The sequence below is a fragment of the Leucopleurus acutus genome (genome assembly GCF_964270905.1).
Source record: "Leucopleurus acutus genome assembly, chromosome: 21".
Lineage (NCBI taxonomy): Eukaryota > Metazoa > Chordata > Mammalia > Artiodactyla > Delphinidae > Leucopleurus > Leucopleurus acutus.
This window is the reverse complement of record NC_139163.1, coordinates 20,037,541-20,061,842: the sequence shown is the minus strand read 5'-3', so window position 1 is coordinate 20,061,842 and position 24,302 is coordinate 20,037,541. Positions and strand designations below refer to the sequence as shown.

Here is a 24,302-nt window from a genome sequence, read left to right as displayed (position 1 = left end):
AGCTTTTATTATGTTACCATAAAAATTATAAAATGACTCGGGGGAAAGAGGCACAATTAAAGAGAAAATGAAAGGAGGCCAGAGAGCCCATTAAAGATCATAATCATTATTAAATTATTTCTAACGCAACATGATACACTTTCCTTGAAACACTTACCAGATTCTCTTTCAGAACTATTTAGTCTTGATACTTAACTCTGACCCCACTAACATTTTCCTCCATCTGTTAAATTTCTTCACGTAAAGAAAATTCTTTGGTGTATTTTGAAAGGTACATTTGGTGTTCATCATTCTCTGTGCTCAGCCAGTGACCTCATGAACTTCTATTCGACAGTAAAGCAGCTTTGCAGTGTTTCTTTCTTTTATATTCTAAATGTAATCTCATTTGAAACGACTTATTCCTAAAAACCATGAACTATTCAACAGAGTATGTTTAATTTTCAGTAGTTGACATTGTTTGCATTCATCTCATTCCCTTTGTTATCAATATCATTTCAACACTATCTATGGTACTCATAGATAATTTCTATTTTCATTGAGCTTTAAGGAGGTTATTAAGAAGTTGAGGTATCCTATTTCATGTCCCACTCAAACGAGTTATGGCTATTCTAAATAATAAGTTGATGGGTGAGAAAACAGAAACGGGAGCTGACTTTTGAAGGAAAGCTGATTAGTTTCATTAAAGTAAGAAAAAAGTTCTAAAAATATGGAATATTAATGTTGAAAGGAAACTCAGATACCACTGTCTTTTAAAACTAAAAACGGAGGCAGATATAGATTGTTAGCTTCTTGAAAGTAGCCAGTAGTGAATTCACAATGAGCTTGAAATCAGCATGATCATCAGGTAGACACAGCAAGAATGGTTGGCTTGTTGGTTTCTTGTGATTGAAGAAAAAGAGAGAAAAAATTAGAGGGGTTAATTTGGTACCCATCCACATATGTGTGATAAAGGATCATATCATATAACCTAGTTAGAAAAAGGATATAGACGGCGTAAAAACAGATAGAACAAGCTTTAGTGATGGTAGTGCCCACCGGAAACTATTTGCAAATAATTTTAGTAATTTTTTAATATCTTTATTGGAGTATAATTGCTCTACAATGTGTTATTTTCTGCTGTACAACAAAGTGAATCAGCTATATGTATACATATATCCCCATATCTCTTCCCTCTTGCGTCTCCCTGCCTCCCACCCTCCCTATCCCACCCCTCTAGATGGTCACAAAGCACCGAGCTCATCTCCCTGTGCTATGCAGCAGCTTCCCGCTAGCTATCTATTTTACATGTGGTAGTGTATATATGTCAATATTAAGACTGAAAATGAAATGATACTAAGCTCACTTTCACTCAACAAGGAGGACTCAGTTATTTCAATACAATTAATAAGGATCTTGGCAGCAAACGCCCCTTTATTATACACTTGCTGATACCTGAGAAAGAACTGTGGTTAGATATGTACCACAGACTTTATCAAAAGTTTCCTAAAGTGATTTAACAAGACTTGTGTGACCTTGTTAACTTGATAGGACACAGACAATCTATTCCTGAGTGGCTGTATCATTCTGCATCTCCAGCATCAGAGTGTACATGTTCCAGGAGCTCTGCATTCATTCCAGCACTTGGTACTGTCAGCATCTTTTATTTCAGTAATTGCAATTATTATGGTTTATGATTCCTCAGAGCTTTTAATGTGAAAATATGTATGATAATAGGAAATATGTATGCTTAATGTCTCAGTGTATAACACTGAAGGCTTTATGCCCCAGATATATTTACCCACACTTCTCCAGTGTGGCTTAGGTTGTGAATAAATTTTGATTCCGTTCAAAGTAGTTCACAAATTGGGTGAGGAATGAGCCTGCAGGTGAGGAGAGGAAGGGGAGCCGATCACAAAGACTCAAGAAGACAGAGATATGGGGAAAGGGAGCTTATTCATTTAGAGCTGCCTGTCCCACAACCCTCCCCCGTAAAACACTTGTACGACTGGCCTGTGAATTATTTCCAGTAATATTCGTAGAATGATAAAGAATGGCAAAACAATGTAAGACTAGAAATGAGAGATTTTGTTCTAGATACTGTGACATGAGAGAAGGTGAGTTCCGAAAAGTCTGAGTTGTTAACATGCTTTAATTCCTTGGGAAGGGGTAAAGGAGGATGGAATATTAAACATACATCAGACTGATGTGTTTGTGAGCGTTTAGAAAACAAAGCAGCAGGTATATGACCTCAGGATGGAAGATTCAAAACAAGCCATGCCAAAATCATTACATGAAGGGAATGTATAGGAGCAGATATTACCGATTTCAGGCAAATACAAGGCAAAATATCTAAAGATAATATTGAGGAAAGGCTGCAAGTGAATTCAAAGCTGATTAAATACTTTAACCAATGAATGTAGATTAAGGGATTGATAGTAATCTTAAGGTATTTTTAAGACACTTTGGGAACGTTTCCTCATTACGAGGAGGGTGTTGTCCAAAGTCCAATAAATACTTGGAAACAGAAGAACTGCTCTGGTTTATTTTTTCCCTTGTTCCTATACTCAATTTTCTATTCCCACTTCCCTTTATTTTTCTGATGTATGCATTATCTGACTTGGAATTTCTCCAAAATAACACATAAAAATAGAGACATAATCCAAAGTGAATCTCAAGCGAAAAAAGCTAATGTAGTTGATAGACCTAGACCATTATAAGTAAGGGCCCCTGATGGTTTATCTCCCTCTATTCCATGACTGGGCAATTAGGATTGTTCTTCAGTAGTCTGGGTTTGGCTGTGATGTCATCTAAGGCCCCTAATGCTGAAGTAAATAATCTACTGTGTACAGACGGAGCCCTAAATTTTATTTAGCTTCCTACCACCAGATGTTTTCCGATAATTAGTCTCATAACCTTACATTTGTGAACAGTGTGCCCTACTAACCACATTTCCAAAGACCAACACAAAATTGGCCAACACAAAATTGCATGTTCCATAAGTCAATTACATATGAAACTCAAATACACCTGCAGTTCTGAGGTCCCACAAATGGAGCCTCATTAAAAACAAAGCTTGGCTCAGTGCATAAACTGTAGACTTGTTAATTCCAGGCAAGTCATATAGCTATAACGCTAATGAAATATCTAAAATATGAAGGCAGAAACCACTCTTTTGCTATTTTGTTTATTCTACTTTTATCCTTTAATGAGCTCTCTAATATATCATTTTAAAAATTTCATTACAACTTCTTAATATAAAAATTGAAACACTGAGCTATAGTCATAACATATTTTGAATAACTTTATGTAATCATAGAATGAATAAAATGATTATCCACCTCGTCAGTGCTTTCCTCAGTATTACAAAGTTAGAAACACTTAACAAGTTCTTGCATTATATTTGTTGAAAAAATCTATATAATCTCCTTATATCATTATATAAGGAGATGGACTGGCGTGGGAGGGCTAAGATGGAGGAGTCTGCCACTTTTACACCATTAATATTAGTAGAATTACCATATTTCATCTTATCCTCTCTCATGCCTAAATATTCAACACTAGATTTATTTCTTTGACAACTAAGGGCATTATTACCAAAGACTATATTTTGAAATATATATTTTGCCTGGAAGGGGAGAAAGTTCATTTTCCTGTCAATCAAAGCATTGTTATCCACTGACAATTCTAGTTGATGAACTACCCATGGTTCTGAGAAGTGGAGGCTGACACCTTGCAGGGCTGGCCTTAGAACCATAACACAGAGCACTGTTAAGTGGAGCTGGCCTAGCAGAATTGTAATGATTGACCCCAGACTAAGGCACTGAGTGCCTGGAAGAGAAGGAGGACGGAGGCCAGCACAGGAGGGACATGACTAGCCAAACCATTCATTTCAGAAAACGGTCTAGGTTCTCCAGGAAGAAACATTCTTGGTTATTATTACTTTATTATGTTTTAAAATATAATACTTAGAAATAAAAAATTATGTTTTATACAACATACATATATGTTATAAAGTGTCAATAAATAAAAAGCCATGAAAATAGACAGCTAGTGGGAAGCAGCTGCATAGCACAGGGAGATCAGCTTGGTGCTTTGTGACCACCTAGAGGGGTGGGATAGGGAGGGTGGGAGGGAGACGCAACAGGGAGTAGACATGGGGATATATGCATATGTATAGCTGATTTACTTTGTTATACAGCAGAAACTAACACACCATTGTAAAGCAATTATACTCCAATAAAGATGTTTAAAAAAAGCCATGATTTCACCATAAAAAAAAAAAAACAACAGAAAGATTCTTGGTATGCCTTGATTCTGCACTTCTAAATATACAAATACTTGAGAATTAAACTAAATACTTGAGACAATGCATTTTCCCTTTTTAAGGTAATAACAAGCAGTAACTTCAAAAGGTAGCATAATGATTCAGGTTGTTAACACATGATATAAAATACTGTGATATAATGTTTCAAAACATGTACATTATTGTCTTTTCTTCAGGCATTATAATTCTCTTAATACCTGAGTTACACCAATTTAGGGTCCTAATTTATAAGAATGCCATCTTTTTCCTAATATCACGGGCATCTATTTTCCCAAACTGATTAATTAATATTAAACTAATTGGTAGTTTAATTAATATCAATGAATGAATTAATAATGAACTAAAAAATCAACAACGTATTTAATCATTTAAAATGTATGTGTAATATTAATCCTAAGTGTTGTGTTGAGTCACTCTTCCAAGATTTGCACAACCCATTTTACATAAAATATTCATCCTTATTAAGTTGTCCCAGACTATTACAGCATTTTCTAAGTTAAAAAAAAAAATGAGTCAATGACAAATAACATAAATTTGGTACGTGAGAATAATCTGTAACCTTCTACTTTTTGTATGTCCTACACCACATCTGCAGTCAATTAAGTGATCCCCAGGTGTTCACAGTAACTGCTTTAATGCAAGATTACATGCCACTTTAGGGGTCTTTAAATATTTATCATAAAACCCTCATCTACATTTTTCTCCATTCATTTAGAGAAAAAACATGCTGATGTTTAGTATCGACAAAAATAAGCTGATTGCACTTGTTGAATTATTTTGTAGATTAGCTTTCATTAAAAAAAACTTTTTTATAAGCCAAAATTTGATGAAAGAATGAAAACATAATATGCTGATTAGTTGTGCTTATTTGCAGTCTTCATTTTAAATGAAAAATATGTACTTATAATTTGGGGCTAAGATGTCAATAATCAAATTAGATGTCATTTTTGTCAGGAGTGTGGAATATGGGGAATTTAATGGACCAGAGGATTTATCAGCCAATTGCTTTCTTTAAAGGCAAAAAAATAATTTTTCACTTTTAGACTTGGAACAGCAAAGAACCATGGAGACAATCTCATATAATATTCCTTTTACAGGTAAGGAAAATAAAACCCAGAGGCTTGGTCAAGTGTACAGAATTATTTACAGGTAGATTTAATAAAATTTACAATTACTAACATATACATAATGTGTACTATGCTCCAGGAAGTGTTCCTAGCAATTCACATATATTTACTTATTTAATTCTCACATCTGCTGTATAAGATGAGTGCTTGTATTATCTCCATGGAAGCTTGGAGAGGATGCCCTGAGTAACTTGCATAAGGTCACAGAGTTGGAAGTGATACATCTAGGATTTAGCTGGCTCCTGAATCTATGTTATTAACTATAAAAATGTAATTTCTTCCTAAAACTAGTTTCTGAGGAAATTATGATTTCTAGGTGAACATACCCTTCTACAACATTTTGATATATTACATAATTCATATGATTATCTTCATAATAGTATTAGGGAAAATTGATATATTCCTATATTTTAACGATTATTTTCATTGAACTTATGCTCTGATTTTTTTGGTTTCTAAAACATCTCTTAGTAACTAGTCACAATAAAAATGCCTTTCTAGCAAGCATGTTTTGTGTCTGATATGGTGAAATCTTTGGATATATAGATTAACTTAAGTCTGTGGAACATTAAAAACATGCTCAGTGGTTTCAACAATCTAATACACACTAAGTGTATATTAAATTCTTACTAGTAACAGTTCCCTTAAAATTATGTGATTGTACTCACTGCTTGCATTACTGAGTTTTTATTTTGCTGTGATAGGTGGCTAGCAAAGATTTTTGGAAAAGCTTCAAGACAAATTAGTTTGTAGCATATTGCATGAAATAAAATGCTCATGTGTCAATGAAGCCTGCTGTGTGTGGTAGTACACTTAGAAATGTTTCTTTAAAGTTGTACTGGCTTTACTTCCCAGAACTTTCCTTGTACCAGTTCTGTGGGGAGGCCTGTGTGCTGTGCTGGTGTGTGTGTGTGTGTGTGTGTGTGTGTGTGTGTGTGTGTGTGTGTGTGTGTGTGTGTGTGTGTGTGTATGTGTCTGTCTGTCTTGGATGTTGGGGGATGCACTGAGGTGGGCAGAGGCATCAACACAGTTAAGAGACTTAGGGTTTTCAGTTTTTACTAAAGGATGTCAATTTTATCATCGGTTCACTTTATTTCTGAAATGAAAAGAGCCAGCAAAAATCACTAACTATTTGGGCTCTCACCCCATTTGACCAATAATAAGCCTGGATGAAAGTATATGTCAATTAAGGAATATTTAAAAGACACACATATGATTTCTTGCAGATAAATCTAGATCTCATCGTTGAATTAAGTTGAACCAGTAAACATGTTTTATTTCTTGCCCCCTACAATGATTTTATCTAACTGCATTTTGCTGTTGTGTTCTCAGCCTTCTTTAAAGCGCTCTGCCAGAGTATTAGCAGACCCAATGCTTCTTTTGATATAGAGTTGCTGAAAATAGTCTACAATATGTCATCTCGTTTTCTTTCTGTTAAACTATTGTAACTTTTGTTCAGTGTATGTGAGGAAAAATACCGGGTTTCCCATAAGATGTTTAGATGTTTTCTCCTTAAATATAGTGGGATCATGTCATTAGTCACATTTCCCTTTACACCTTTACTACTGGAAAGGTCAATGCAGTTTAATCAATCTCTTGATAGGATACAAATAGCTTTCCTATGGATAAACAATGTACTAATTTTAACGTAATTTTGTATGTTAGTCCATTTTTACTTATCTCCTTATAAACTTAATGTATCTCAAAAGTGATTGTTTCATCCTATAGACTGTATTATTCATGTATATTGACCCAAAATGGTAAGAAAACAAATAAAAACATATTTGCCTTACAGAATCCTAACGTGAGGACTATTTACCACGCTCATCTTCTCTAAACAAGAATAAAACAAATTTGATTTTTAAGTGTGTAGCTGATCGACAGCCCCTGGAAAAGGCAAAGGACTGGTACTGACACCTCTCTTCGGGCACATAGGCTGCTTATATGTCCCACTCCCTGTCCGGCTCCCTCATAAATCCCCTTAAGGTGATGAAGGAAAGCACCTCAGACTTCAGAAGAAACCACAGTTGACCCTGCTGCAGAAGCTGTCCGTAACTGTTTTCATTATTATATGGTATTTAATCGTCAAAATTTGAAATACGAAAAGAAAATTAGCACTAAATGTAAATACTTTGTTTAATTTCTTGCAAATAACATTCTTTCTTATTACATTAAGACAACCATGACTTTGGGCACTGAAAAAGTATGGAAGAAAGAAAAAATGAGGAGTTATTGATTGTAATTAAGGTTTTTATATAATTTGGTATGTCACTGATTTTTGATAAATGGAATTAAGAATATCAAAGACAATAATAGCTAGCAGTTCCTAGGAGTTAATTGATTCTCCTATATGTGTTGATCACTCAAAAAGGAAAATTATGATGACATATGAGATTCCATTTGAAGCATATGGTTGTGATTTTAAACACATTTTAAAAGTAAAATTTTAGAACAATGACATTACAATTATTTAATACACAATTAGTCTTAATGTTTTCCTGGGATAATGATAGACACGGCATCGTGGAACTTATCATGTTTATGACACAGGACCACATAACAGCCATGCCAGGTTGCTCAAACATCATTGTTTGTGACTGAAATTTAAATGAGGGAGGCTACCAAATAAAAAGAATTAAAAACAAAAACTAGTTCTACACATTACTATCATTCCTTGTTCAACTTTTCCTTTTACTTTTATCCTCCAGGTATAGACTGATGACAGAAGGCATAAGAGAAGGAAAAACAATCTTATTACTTTTCAGCCATTGCTTTTTCAAAGATAAATAATGCTTTGTAATGGAATGTAAGAAAAAGCAACATATAATTTTCATACCTTAATCAAATTGGCTAAGAGTTACTGAAAACCTTAATTGTTTTGCTGAAATCAACATTTATAATGTTTAAACTACTTATGAAAGTAGTTTAAATATTTTCTATTATTGATCAATGTAATATTATTGTTCAATAAAAGATAACTCATTATCTGAATCATACCGTGGGAAAGGTTATTACATTTTTAGCAAATCCAATTCCTACAGCATTAATTATCACTATTATCAGTATTATGAACAATGTCTATATCAAAACTACATGACAATATTTCATCTGCACTTCCCTAAGGAAATGATTTTTATTCTATATATCACATTGTAGCAGTTTCCTAAGAGACTATAATAAGCTTCACAATAATGGTGCATAATTCACATATTTTGTCTAAGTTATTTGATGGAAATGTCCTGAAAAATATAAAATATAGTACTATCAACACATATGAACATATAACACTTAATATCACACACTGTTTTTGTCACTTATATAAAAAAGGAATGTCTTGCTAGCATAGTAATTACAGATTGAAAAATAGAAAATTTGACCTGGAGAAGGATTCTGAGAATTAAGTTCTTGTTGGTTTTCAAAGAGTCTGAACTCCTGGGATTCCGTACTTTCTTAAACTACTTCCCCCAAACAATCCGATACCTCTCTTTCAGCTTTATTCTAAGAAGAGAAATTTGTAAGAAGAAATCTGGAGTTCATTCATCTTCTCCTACCTTATGAAGGTCATAAGAAATTAGAGTCTTGGAGGAGCTCCAAGATGGCGAAGAGTAAGACTTGGAGATCAATTTCCTTTCCACAAATAAATCAGAAATACATCTACATGTGGAACAGCTCCTACAGAACACCCACTAGAACGCTGGCAGAAGACCTCAGACCTCCCCAAAGGCAAGAAACACCCCACATACCTGGGTAGGGCAAAAGAAAAAAGAAAAAACAGAGACAAAAGAATAGGGACGGGATGCACCAGTGGGAGGGAGCTGTGAAGGAGGAAAGGTTTCCACACACTAGAAGCCCCTTCGCGGGCGAAGACTGCGAGTGGCGGAGGGGGGAAGCTTCGGAGCCACGGAGGAGAGCGCAGCCACAGGGGTGCGGAGGGCAAAGCAGAGAGATTCCCACACGGAGGATCGGTGCCGACCGGCACTCACCAGCCTGAGGGGCTTGTCTGCTCACCCGCCGGGGTGGGCAGGGCTGGGAGCTGAGGCTCGGGCTTCAGAGGCCGGATCCCAGGGAGGGGACTGGGGTTGGCGGCGTGAACACAGCCTGCGGGGTTAGTGCGCCACGGATAGCCGGGAGGGAGTCCACGGAAAAGTCTGGAGCTGCTGAAGAGGCAAGAGACTTTTTCTTGCCTCTTTGTTTCCTGGTGCGCGAGGAGAGGGGATTCAGAGCGCCGCTTAAAGGAGCTCCAGAGACGGGCGTGAGCCGCGTCTATCAGCGCGGACACCAGAGACGAGAATGAGACCCTAAGGCCGCTGCTGCTGCCACCAAGAAGCCTGTGTGCGAGTACAGGTCACTATCCACACCTCCCCTCACGGAAGCCTGTGCAGCCCGCCACTGCCAGGGTCCCGGGATCCAGGGAAACTTCCCCGGGAGACCACACGGTGCGCCTCAGGCTGGTGCAAAGTCACGTCGGCCTCTGCCCCGCAGGCTCGCCCCACATCCGTACCCCTCCCTCCCCCAGGCCTGAGTGAGCCAGAGCCCCCGAATCAGCTGCTCCTTTAACCCCGTCCTGTCTGAGCGAAGAACAGATGCCCTCAGGCAACCTACACGCAGAAGCGGGGCCAAATCCAAAGCTGAACCCCGGAGAGCTGTGCGAACAAAGAAGAGAAAGGGAAATTTCTCCCAGCAGCCTCAGGAGCAGCGGATTAAATCTCCACAATCAACTAGATGTACCCTGCATCTCTGGAATACCTGAATAGACAACGAATCATCCCACATTGAGGAGGTGGACTTTGGGAGCAAAGATATATATATATATATATATATATATATATTTTTATCCCTTTTTCTCTTTTTGTGAATGTGTATGTGTATGCTTCTGTGTGTGATTTTGTCTTTACAGCTTTACTTTTACCATTTGACCTAGGGTTCTGTCTGTCCGTTATTTATTTATTTTTTTTTACTTTTAAAAAATGTTTTCTTAATAATTATTTTTTATTTCAATAACTTTATTTTATTTTGTTTTATTTTATTTTATTTTATCTCCTTTCTTTCTTTCTTTCCTTCTTTCATCCCTCCCTCCCTCCCTCTCTCTCTCTCTCTCTCTCTCTCTCTCTTTCTTTCTTTTTTTCTATCTTTCGTATATTTTCTCCCTTTTATTCTGAGCTGTGTGGGTGACAGGCTCTTTGTACTCCCACCAGGCTTCAGGGCTGCGCCTCTGAGGTGGGAGAGCCAAGTTCAGGACATTGGTCCACAACAGACCTACCAGTTCCACATAACATCAAATGGCGAAAATTTCCCAGAGATCTCCATCTCTATACCAAGACCCAGCTCCACTCAACGACCAACAAGCTACAGTGCTGGCCACCCTATGTCAAACAGCTAGCAAGACAGGAACACAACCCCACCCATTAGCAGAGAGCCTGCCTAAAATCATAATAAGGCCGCAGATACCCCAAAACACACCACCAGACGTGGACCTGCCCACCAGAAAGACAAGATCCAGCTTCATCCACCAGAACACCAGTCCCCTCCGCCAAGAAGCCTACACAGCCCACTGAAACAACCTTAGCCACTGGGGGCAGACACCAAAAACAACAGGAACTACAAACTTGCAGCCTGCGAAAAGGAGACCCCAAACACAGTAAGTTAAGCAAAATGAGAAGACAGAGAAACACACAGCAGATGAAGGAACAAAGTAAAAACCCACCAGACCTAACAAATGAAGAGGAAATAGGCAGTCTACCTGAAAAGGAATTCAGAATAATTACAGTAGAGATGATACAAAATCTTGGAAATAGAATGGAGAAAATATAAGAAATGTTTAAAAAGGACCTAGAAGAACGAAAGAGCAAACAAACAGTGATGAACAACACAATAAATGAATTTAAAAATTCTCTAGAAGGGATCAATAGCGGAATAACTGAGGCAGAAGAACGGATAAGTGACCTGGAAGATAAAATAGTGGAAATAACTACTGCAGAACAGAATAAAGAAAAAAGAATGAAAAGAATTGAAGACAGACTCAGAGACCTCTGGGACAACATTAAACACAACAACATTCGAATTATAGGGGTCCCAGAAGAAGAAGAGAAAAAGAAAGGGACTGAGAAAATATTTGAAGAGATTATAGTTGAAAACTTCCCTAATATGGGAAAGGAAATAGTTAATCAAGTCCAGGAAGCACAGAGAGTCCCATACAGGATAAATCCAAGGAGAAACATGCCAAGACACATATTAATCAAACTATCAAAAATTAAATACAATGAAAAAATATTAAAAGCAGCAAAGGAAAAACAAAAAATAACACACAAGTGAATCCCCGTAAGGTTAACAGATGATCTTTCAGAAGAAACTCTGCAAGCCAGAAGGGAGTGGCAGGACATATTTAAAGTGATGAAGGAGAAAAACATACAACCAAGATTATGCTACCCAGGAAGGATCTCATTCAGAATTGATGGAGAAATTAAAACCTTTACAGACAAGCAAAAGCTAAGAGAATTCAGCACCACCAAAGCAGCTTTACAACAAATGCTAAAGGAACTTCTCTAGGCAGGAAACACAAGAGAAGGAAAAGACCTACAATAACAAACACAAAACAATTAAGAAAATGGTAATAGGAACATACATATTGATAATTACCTTAAATGTCAATGGATTAAAGGCTCCAACCAAGAGACGTAGACTGGCTGAATGTATACAAAAACAGGACCCATATATATGCTGTCTACAAGAGACCCACTTCAGACCTATGGAAAAAGATGGAAAAAGATATCCCATGCAAATGGAAATCAAAAGAAAGCTGGAGTAGCAATTGTTATATCAGACAAAATAGACTTTAAAACAAAGACTATTACAACAGACAAAGAAGAACACTACATAATGATCAAGGGATCGATCCAAGAAGAAGATATAACAATTGTAAATATTTATGCACCCAACATAGGAGCACCTCAATGCATAAGGCAAATACTAACAGCCATAAAAGGGGAAATTGACAGTACCACAATCATAGTAGGGGACTTTAACACCCCACTTTCACCAATGGAAAGATCATGAAAATGAAAATAAATAAGGAAACACAAGCTTTAAATGACACATTAAATATGATGGACTTAATTGATATTTATAGGACACTCCATTCAAAAACAACAGAATACTCATTCTTCTCAAGTGCTCATGGAACATTCTCCAGGATAGACCATATCTTGGGTCACAAATCAAGCCTTGGTAAATTTAAGAAAATTGAAGTCATATCAAGTATATTTTCCGATCACAACACTATAAGACTAGATATTAATTACAGGAAAAAATCTGTAAAAAAATACAAACACATGGAGGCTAAACAATACACTACTTAATAACCAAGAAATCACTGAAGAAATCAAAGAGGAAATCAAAAAATACCTAGAAACAAATGACAATGAAAACACGATGACCCAAAACCTTTGGTATGCAGCAAAAGCAGTTCTAAGAGGGAAGTTTATAGCTATATAAGCCTACCTTAAGAAACAAGAAACATCTCAAATAAAAAACGTAACCTTACACCTAAAGCAATTAGAGAAAGGAGAAGAAAAAAAACCCCAAAGTTAGCAGAAGGAAAGAAATCATAAAAATCAGATCAGAAATAAATGAAAAAGAAATGAAGGAAACGATAGCAAAGATCAATAAAACTAAAAGCTGGTTCTTTGAGAAGATGAAATTGATAAAGCATTACCCAGACTCATCAAGAAAAAAAGGGAGAAGACTCAGATCAATAGAATTAGAAAGGAAAAAGGAGAAGTAACAACAGACACTGCAGAAATATAAAGGATCATGAGAGATTACTAAAAGCAACTATATGCCAATAAAATGGACAAGGTGGAAGAAATGGACAAATTTTTAGAAATGCACAACCTTCCCAGACTGAACCAGGGAGAAACAGAAAATATGAACAGACTAATCACAAGCACTGAAATTGAAACTGTGATTAAAAATCTTCCAACAAACAAAAGCCCAGGGCCAGATGGATTCATAGGCGAATTCTTTCAAACATTTAGAAAAGAGCTAACACCCATCCCTCTCAAGCTCTTCCAAAATATAGCAGAGGGAGGAACACTCCCAAACTCATTCTACGAGGCCACCATCACCCTGATACGAAAACCAGAAAGAAACCACAAAGAAAGAAAACTACAGGCCAACATTGCTGTTGCACATAGATGCAAAAAGCCTCAACAAAATACTAGCAAACAGAATCCAATAGCACATTAAAAGGATCATACACCATGATCAAGTGGGGTTTATCCCAAGAATGCAAGGATTCTTCAATTTACGCAAATCAATCAATGTGATACACCATATTAACAAATTGAAGAATAAAAACCATATGATGAACTCAATAGATGAAAAAGCTTTCGTCAAAATTCAACACCCATTTATGATAAAAACCCTCCAGAAAGTAGGCATAGAGGGAACTTTCCTCAACATAATAAAGGCCATATATGACAAACCCACAGCCAACATCATACTCAATGGTGAAAAACTGAAACCATTTCCACTAATATCAGGAACAAGACGAGGTTGCCCACTCTCACCACTATTATTCAACATAGTTTTGGAAGTTTTAGCCACAGCAATCAGAGAAGAAAAAGAAATAAAAGGACTCCAAGTCAGAAAAGAAGAAGTAAAGCTGTCACTGTTTGCAGATGACATGATACTATACATAGAGAATCCAAAAGATGCTACCAGAAAACTACTAGAGCTAATCAATGAATTTGGTAAAGTAGCAGGATACAAAATTAATGCACAGAAACCTCTTGCATTCTTGTACACTAATGATGAAAAATCTGAAAGTGAAATTAAGGAAACACTCCCATTTACCACTGCAACAAAAAGATTAAAATACCTAGGAATAAACCTACCTAAGGAGAGAAAAGACCTGTATGCAGAAAATTATAAGACACTGTTGAAAGAAATTAAAGATGATACAAATAGATGGAGAGATATACCATGTTTTTGGATTGGAAGAATCAACATTGTGAAAATGACTCTACTACCCAAAGCAATCTACAGATTCAATGCAATCCCTATCAAACTACCACTGGCATTTTTCACAGAACTAGATCCAAAAATTTCACAATATGTATGGAAACACAAAAGACCCTGAATAGCTAAAGCAATCTTGAGAAAGAAAAATGGAGCTGGCGGAATCAGGTTCCCTGATTTCAGACTATACTACAAAGCTACAGTAATCAAGATAGTATGGTACTGGCACAAAAACAGACATACAGATCAATGGAACAGGATAGAAAGCCCAGAGATAAACCCACGCACATATGGTCACCTAATCTTTGACAAAGGAGGCAAGAATATACAGTGGAGAAAAGACAGCCTCTTCAATACGTGGTGCTGGGAAAACTGTACAGGTACATGTAAAAGTATGTAATTAGAACACTCCTTCACACCATACACAAAAATAAACTCAAAATGGATTCAAGACCTAAATGTAAGGCCAGACACCATCAAACTTAGAGGAAAACATAGGTAGAACACTCTATGACATAAATCACAGCAAGATCCATTTTGACCCACCTCCTAGAGAAAAGGAAATAAAAACAAAAATAAACAGATGGGACCTAATGAAATTTATAAGCTTTTGCACAGCAAAGGAAACCATAAACAAGACGAAAACACAACCCTGAGAATGGGAGAAAATATTTGCAAATGAAGCAACTGACAAAGGATTAATTTCCAAAATATACAAGTAGCTCATGAGGCTCAATATCAAAAAAACAAACAACCCAATCCAAAATTGGGCAGAAGACCTAAACAGACATTGCTCCAAAGAAGAAACAGACTGCCAACAAACACTTGAAAGTGTGCTCAACATCATTAATCATTAGAGAAATGCAAATCAAAACTACAGTGAGATATCATCTCACACCAGTCAGAAGGGCCATCATCAAAAAATCTACAAAAAATGAATGCTGGTGAGGGTGTGGAGAAAAGGGAACCCTCTTGCACTGTTGGTGGGAATGTAAATCGGTACAGCCGCTATGGAGAACAGTATGGAGGTTCCTTAAAAAACTAAAAATAGGGCTTTCCTGGTGGCGCAGTGGTCGAGAGTCCACCTGCCGATGCAGGGGACACGGGTTCGTGCCCTGGTCTGGGAAGATCCCACATGCTGCGGAGGGGCTGGGCCCATGAGCCATGGCCACTAAGCCTGCACATCCAGAGCCTGTGCTCCACAATGGGAGAGGCCACAACAGTGAGAGGCCCGTGTACCTCAAAAAAAACAACAACAACAACTAAAAATAGAACTACCATATGACCCAGCAATACCACTACTGGGCATATTCCCTGAGAAAACCATAATTCATAAAGAGTCATGTACCAAAATGTTCACTGCAGCTCTATGTACAATAGCCAGGACATGGAAGCAACCTAAGTGTCCATCAACAGATGAATGGATAAAGAAGGTGTGGCACATATACAGAATGGAATATTACTCCGCCATAAAAAGAAACAAAATTGAGTTATTTGTAGTGAGGTGGATGGACCTAGAGTCTGTCATAGAGAGTGAAGTCTGGAACTTTATGCATACAACAAAATTTGTCATTTTTAAAATTTACCCAAATTCTAAAAATGTTTAGTTTACAATGAAAAAATGTGGAAAAATATTCAAAGTAAGTCAGAAAGAGAAAGACATACCGTATGGTAACACATATATATGGAATCTGAGGGAAAAAAATAGAAAGTTCATGAAGAACCTAGGGCCAAGACAGGAATAAAGACACAGACGTAGTAGAGAATGGACTTGAGGATATGGGGAGGGGGAAGGGTAAGCTGGGACAAAGTGAGAGAGTGGCATGGACATATATACACTACCAAATGTAAAGTAGATAGCTAGTGGGAAGCAGCCACATAGCACAGGGAGATGAGCTAGGTTCTTTGTGACCACCTAGAGGGGTGGGATAGGGAGGGTGGGAGGGAGACGCAAGAGGGAGGAGAAATGGGGATATAGGTATATGTATAACTGATTCACTTCGTTATAACATAGAAACTAACAGACCATTTTAAAGCAATTATGCTCCAATAAAGATGTTAAAAATATATAAATAAAAAATAAAACGAGAGTCAAAAAGAAATCACAGTCTTAAATTTCATAGGGAGATTCTGATATATCAGAAATTTACATAAAGCCTGGCACTTTAAGCATACAACAATATTTGTCATTTTTAAAATTTACCCAAATTCTAAAAATGTTTCATTTTAGTTTTGATTATGTCTGAGCTGGCATATATATAAAATATTTTATTTGCCTTATTGGATTATAAATAATCTGATTTCATATTCTTAGAGTGAGTTTGGATTAGAATTAACACACCGGTCTGCCTAGGCCATGGACTACACGTATCCCTGAGAACTGGATCAGTAGGAAGGTAGACTTGTAAACAAAACTAGAAGGGCAGAGTACAAGGGCAGTGGATATTTGCTTGGCTGAACAAACTTATATGTATTTTTGAGAAAAATGTTACAAGTAGCTACTGATAAGGGAAATTTTCTTTTCCCATTTACAATGAAAATAAAATGTGGAAAAATATTCAAAGTCTGTCACATTGGTAGAATTGACTATACTTTCCTAATCATGATTGATAGATTTAGGGTAGAGGTTAGAATTTTTTTACCTAGACAGTGAAGAATAACTGAATTTATTTTCCATAAATATTAGTCTATTTTGCAGTAGCATATTTTTTAAAATATTGCCAAGTAATGTCATGCCTAAACTATAATCAAGACCAGGCCCCTAAACAAAAACTGAAAGAATGAAAAAAAGGAAATAGGAAAAGAGGCTTAAAACAGTTACTTTATGTCAATATAATTAAAAATGAATCCTGACTGAATACATTGCTTGAATCCATCCATTTATCTCTTCAAATTCTACCTAAAGATAATTTTATCATGACATGATTAAAACATTATCCACACATCAGGCACACTTTCTGTGATGCGTTTTGTAGTATATCTTTGTAACAGTATTATAATCCAGCATGTATTCCTCAACTACTATCCCAGAGACACATTGGATAGAAAAGCATCATGAAATTTTTCACATGATAGCAATGTATTTGTAACTTAAGTGATACCAAAAATTACAATCACCATCATCCAAATAATAACCAATTCGAGATTTAATTGCCTAAGCTTTGCAGACACTGAAATTGCCCCAATTCTTATGTATGATTCTAAATAAATGTCCGTATCTCTATTTTAGAGATGAGAAAAGTGAGTCTCCAAGAGATAATTATTGTTTTGGAGTCCCATATGGTTTGACTCCAAAAATGAATACATTATGCCTGACCTACTCCCCTTTATCTACTTCTTCCTTTGTTCTCTGTATGTTTACTGAAACATACAAAGCAGTGAAAAGATGGAGGTCACCAACAGTACACTCAGAGGACCAGGATATTAAACAGCTTTCAGCTTAAGCCTCACTGGAATGAGTATGTTTCTATCCACAGAAATAAGATGCTGCATCATTAAATAGACTTGCTTCATTTAAAACTAAGCTTAATCTTTCTCCCTAACCTATCACCCTTCCTGTTCCTCTTCATTCTTCTCTCTTTCTTTTCGTGTAATTGGAAAATATTGATTCTACGTTAAAATCAACTTGGAACAGTGGTTGAAAACACAATCACAATACTATTATTCTTTATTTACTGCAGGAAAGCAGGTAGCAAAATGTAAATGGTATTTGATTATCCTTCATAAAATCAAACAGCCGCTTTGCTCTATAGGTAGTACAGTAGTTATGTAGTGATTGCATGTGACAGTGGACATTGGTATATGGTCTTTGCGTATTTAATTTACAGGTTGGCATTTCCACTATGGACGTTTTTTTATTTTTTTTAACCAAGAAAAGGATGCAGAATAAAGTTCTATCTAGCTAAAGAGTTCTCAACATTAAAAAAAATTATGATATGGAAAATCTGCCCAGTTTAGGCCTGTTTCTGCAGTTCCAACATAGCAATAGTAAATTGGCATGGACATTTAAATTAAGCACCTGGTGCTTCTGAATCAGTTCTGTGTCCACAGACATATTTCTTTTCTCTAATTTTTAATCCATTTGTCTATAGCCCCCCCTTGTAATTGATATCATGTCACAAAATACTATCAAATGTAGCAATTGATAGATATCTACTGACCAACTTTTATAATGTAAATAAAATGCAAAATAAAATTTAATAATTATAATAAAATGCAATTATATTTTTTCAAAATACATGTATGCCACAATGTAAGTTTCACTTTTGGCTTCATTAAAGTGAGTAACATCAAAAAGTGTTTCATATACCTAGAAATAAGTGGACAGAATCAAGTTCATGTTTATAAATCTCACATTTCATATGTCATACTCTTTTGTAATTTAATTAGAAATACTGGAAACATACATTTGCATTACATGATGATTGATTTCTCAAGATAAGGAGAACTCAGCCCTCAAAATTGCAATTTACTCTTTATAATATACTATCATACATATACAATATCAGTAAGTATTAGGTAATTTTCCCACAGAAAAATACAGTATTTTAAAAATATTTTAGCAATTACACACAAATCAAGTCTTTGTATCATTTTACATAATTACAACTGACTTTTAGTTTCCCTTTTTTCTTATAAAAATTCGGTCAAATAATAATGCCACTAACGAATCTCTAAATTAATTTTTTGACAATATGAGAAAACATTAGTAATATTTTATCATAAACTTATATTTACAACTTCTAAACCCTATAAACCTTAAGATATATATAATTTCAGCATCAAATTTATAAGTAATTGATCAATGTTAAGATTTTTTATATTCAATTACTGTATTATTTTTTCTAATTTTATAAGCAGATAATAATTAGTAAATTATTTGTTTAGAACAAAGGATACATAGATGTTACATCTCATGTTTGTTTTAGCCTATTTACTATAATTTAACATATACTAGGGAGATATTGTTAGGAAAGTGGTACATTTCATAATTCAAGAGTAATAACAGCAAAATATATGTAATTCAGTATCACAATAACACAATGACAAGAGTAACAATGACCATAGCTAGCCTATGACAAATCAAATCATGTGCAAGCTAATTGGGCTGGAATGGGATGCCTAAATATATATTAGAGAAATAATATACTTCTGCTTTTCCCAATGTAAACAACCACAGAGTTTTAAATGGAGTAAGATGGTATGAGCAATCTTTACCCCAAAGCACTCACCTACTGTCAGCTGTCCAGTTAACTGCCCCATGTGATTTCTTGCATTCACTGTTACATTCCTGTCAGACTGTAAGACCAGTGGACTATCCTGGGAAACATGTATAAAATAAAGAAATCAAATAAAAAATAGAAATATAGTCAAGATATGATATATAAATTTATACTGCACTTGCTTGGGTATTATTAAAATTCTATTTCTTTGTTTTCTATTAGGCAGTTATTTTAACATCCCAAACATTGGTTGAACAACATAAAAAATATGGGTGCCTCATAATAACTATTTGACATAATAGGGACGTTTCCATTTTGGTAAATAGGAATTAACTACTCGATGCAAACATTTCCAACTCTACTGATGACTGCACATCACAGCTGTAGTAACCTCTCTCCTTGCCCCCCTCCCAGTGGCATAGATGCCTGCCTTTGGAGATATTTTAGACCCTATACAAATGCGGAAGTCACTTTTAAGCTGAACTTGCAACTTTCAGATCTCAGCTTAAATGTTACTTCCTTGAAAGTGCATCCCCTGATCACTGTAACTACAGATTCATTCAATCCCCAAACTCCCAATCTCCATTAATTTTGTTCAAAGCACTATCACAAGACAAATTTATTTTGCTAATGTATGTGTTTACTTGTTTTTTATTTGTTTCTGTCACAAGAGGAGATGTCCATGGGGCAGGGACTGTGGCAGTCACGTGTACACAATTTTATTCCCACTACTTAGCATACTGCTGAAGGAAAGCATTTACTAAGTGTTTATTGAATGGACAAATAAATTGTCATAATAAAATTGATATTACTTTATGTATCTAGATCATGGAGAAATGCTTTGTAAATCATAGGAGGATTTAAGAAAGAAGGTATATAGAATAAAAGAGTATAACATTTTAGTACAAATAACCTGGGTTAGATGTTTACTTTTTATCATTGATTTAGCACTTAAGAATAAAATATTTTACTGAAGACAATATCACTGCCTTAGGAACCTATGTATTAGGTATTGCCACTACCTGTCTCAAACAAGTAACTTACAACTGGCTACATTCTCATTTTTATTATCTAAAACAAGCATGGTGATCATTTACAAATTGTCCATTCATTCATTCAACAAAAGTATTCTGAGAATAATGAATATATTGAGTGCTCACTCTGTACGACATACAGGCTTGGAACATTTCAGGGATCAAAACATAAAACAGTACCTGTCCTCATGGAGACTGTAATCTAGATATTGAAATTCTATGAAAATCTCTCCCAATACCATCCTCAACATGTAGGTGCTTTGTCACTTCTATGTCAATGTAAATACACAAGTGCTTTCATACATGAGCCACATAAAAACTCTTTCGAGAAAAGAATTTGAAATTTGTGATTTGGATATACATAATAAAGATTTTATAGTTTTTTTCCCCTAAAGCTGTTTTGTCCCTTCTGACTATATGCAAAGCACTGAGCAAAGATACACACGCATACACACACACACATACACAAACAAATGTTCCTTTAAAAGTGGGGTTTGCTAGTATGTCTAAACTAAGGCTTAATTTTTTAAAGTAATTTTCTGCATTTTTAAGAATAGATTTATTCTCTGAAATGAGACACAGCTGTACAAAACCACGCTAATTTCATTCTGTCTCATTGCAACTCATTTATTTTTGCAACAAATCAAAAGTATTATACCTGCAGTTAAAAAAAAATCTAGTCCTTTTTGCATTGGTATTTCTAGGCTGCAGACGTTCATTTTTGAAAATATATGAAATATATTTAATTAATTCCCTCATTCCTTTCAAAGGGCGTATTCAAATTCTGTTTACAATATGGATTGTGGAGTAAGGACTATTTGCAAATAATTACAGTATACCCAGTAAGGATACTGCACAAAGAGAATGGCTAATTAAAGCACAAAAATATTTTATTTTAAATTGGCAATATTAAATACATGTTGCCCTATATTTAAAGAAGGAGCTTTGAATTAAATAAAATTAATTTGAATGTTAAGAAAGAGCAGAAGCCTATAAAGCACCTCATGCTTCAAAACATTGTAAAAATATGTTGGTTGAATTTTCATTCATATATTTCAATATTTTCATGATATAACATATATCATGTTGTTTAGATTTTAAAAAATTGATGACACTATATGCTCATATTTGAATTACTAAACATAAGTTTCTGTGAACTGTAGCATAAAAAAGCATAACCATTAGAATGTACCCTATAAGAACTATGTAAGTATATTAAAATAAGTATTACTTTATTAAATATTTTAAGATGAGAGAAAAGTCCATTTTAAAGAGGCAATAAGTATTTAATTTGATTTACTAGAGAAAGAGCTCTGGGTTAGAATTGAGAGTTTCATCATCACGTCTCTTTGTTTACAACATATCAACTTCTTTCTCTTACTCTAACCAGAGAGATCCTATTGAGGTTCTATCCCTGGCATTCTTTCCTTTTCATTACATGATTGCACCAAATTTCCCCTCTGAATTAAATTTTTGTATCTAGATTAAAATTCTACTATGGTAAAAACAGCAATCATTTTACTGACTAAAGCTATAAACATATAGCTATCAGAGGTCACAGACAATTCTTCACACTGTATTCAGGTGACATCAGTATGTTTTACTGATTTATTAAAATGTGATCAGGTGAACTGAGTCAAAATCGAGTAACTGTTGTTGGTAAACAAAATGCAATGCATGTAAGAGCATTGTTTTCACTGACTAATCACACTGTTCTTTCTGCATTATACTGATATATCACCCCGATGACATTTTTTGGGATTAAAACCATGGCTTATACATTTTAGGTCCACAGCATGACCTTTTACACAATATACACTCATATATTAATTATAACATGATTAATTAAAATATACATATGTGATAAAAAATATATGATAAGACTAAGAGCAACTCTTTCAATCAATCCTAAACAATTTATAAATCTTATCGCAAACATGGTCTTAGGTGAAAATCAGTACCAAGAAATTACTTCTTACCAAAAAATTGACATTTAAGAAGGTTTCATATCTTCTTTCTTGTGTTCATTTCTCCAAAGGTCTCCATATAAGAAAATAACTTCCACTAATAAATCATTGGTTTTCACTCTTTTTAAAAAATATTCCCTCTTCATGTTTCTTTATATTATAATTCTGTGCTCCAAAACTTTGAAAGCTAGGGTCTAGTTTCAGATATTAAAATAAACATATCAATACTCCTTATGGTTTATTCTTGTTGAGAACATGAAGGGGAGAAAAGTTATCTGGTAGTATTAACTCTCAAATAGAAATAAGATATGTAAGTCTATAAGGGTAAGTAAGTATTATTCTGCACAATATATTAGTATACATATCTCTTTTGGAGGAAGAAAAATTTCTTCTTTGAATTCAAATATTTTTCCTCCAAAACCAAGAAATCTCCTGTAGCAGGTATTTCATAGTTTTCTGGAGCTGACCTGCATCTTGGCTGTGACTCTAGGAAATATATTTGCCTTCTTACGCTTCTCTTGAGACAAAGGAGGTAGGTAATCCAGGGAGAGAGGCAATGGTACCATTAAGAGGGCCTGAGAGCCCTCTCTTACAATTCTTTTATGCTCACATTCTTTATGCCAAGGGCCTGCTTGTCACCTTGTTAATGGTTATAGAAAAATAATGCACTGTGTCCTCATTTCGATATTGTTGATAGGCTATGCAAGTGACTGAGGGAAGAAAAAGATCCTTTTCTTCTTATTTCTATTATGTTCACCTTTGTTTATCAAAAATATTTACTAAGGGAAAAAAGATCATTTTCTTCTTATTTCTATTGTGTTCACCTTTGTTTATCACAAATATTTACTAAGGGCCTATGATGTGTCCAGCTGTTTGCTGGGTATGAAACAGAATAAGGGTAGACAAACTTTCTTCTCTTATGTAGTTCATTAGCTAGTAAAGCAGACAAACAATAAGCCAGGTATATAAAAAGAGAGAGAGAGAATGTTACTAGTAACAAGCTGCTGTGATAGAGACTTCTCTAACAAAGTATCAGTTACACTGATGAGAAGATGCTGTGCATTTATGCACATAAGATGTTATATGTATATCAGGCACTTTAGTTTCTGACATTCATAGGTTAACTATTAAATTGTAGTAGAAAGAGTAGTAGTAAGAAAAGCAACTAACATTTACTGGCACTTAGTCAATGCCAGACATACATGTAAAGATTTAAATACTTTACATATGTGAGCTCACCTACCTTTAAAGCTTAAAATAAAATCACCCATGAAAGAATCAGGAAATAAAGTGATTGTAAGACAGTGAACCCTGACTGTTTGAGTTCAAAGAGTAAGTCTGACAAACACTGGCTTCTTGACTTGGCAAGTCAGTCAGCATCTCTCCCATGATTTCCTCATCTGTAAATAGGGTAATAATACATAATCTGTGGGCTTCGCATAAGGAATTAATAAGAACATGTATTAAAATGCTTAGATCAGTGCTTACTAGCCTTTGCTAAGGGCACTCTTAGTGTTTACTTTTATTATTTATTCCTCATTGTAATTACAGTACTCTACTAATAATAGCATTGTCTATTATCATTCTTGTTTTACAGATGAAGACACTTCAGCAAGGAGAGTATAAGTCAC

General features: G+C 35.2%; 1 protein-coding gene across 3 annotated transcripts in view; it reads right to left on the bottom strand.

Annotated features, from left to right (window-relative positions):
• Positions 1–24,302, bottom strand: part of SGCZ (sarcoglycan zeta) — a gene marked incomplete at both ends in the record, with an annotated part of 909,187 nt that overhangs the window by 74,512 nt on the left and 810,373 nt on the right. For all 3 annotated transcript variants that reach the window (XM_082863702.1, XM_082863704.1, XM_082863703.1), the window contains one exon: positions 19,680–19,767. In XM_082863702.1, coding sequence (XP_082719828.1) covers positions 19,680–19,767 — 88 coding nt within the window. The remainder of the gene's footprint in view (positions 1–19,679; positions 19,768–24,302) is intronic.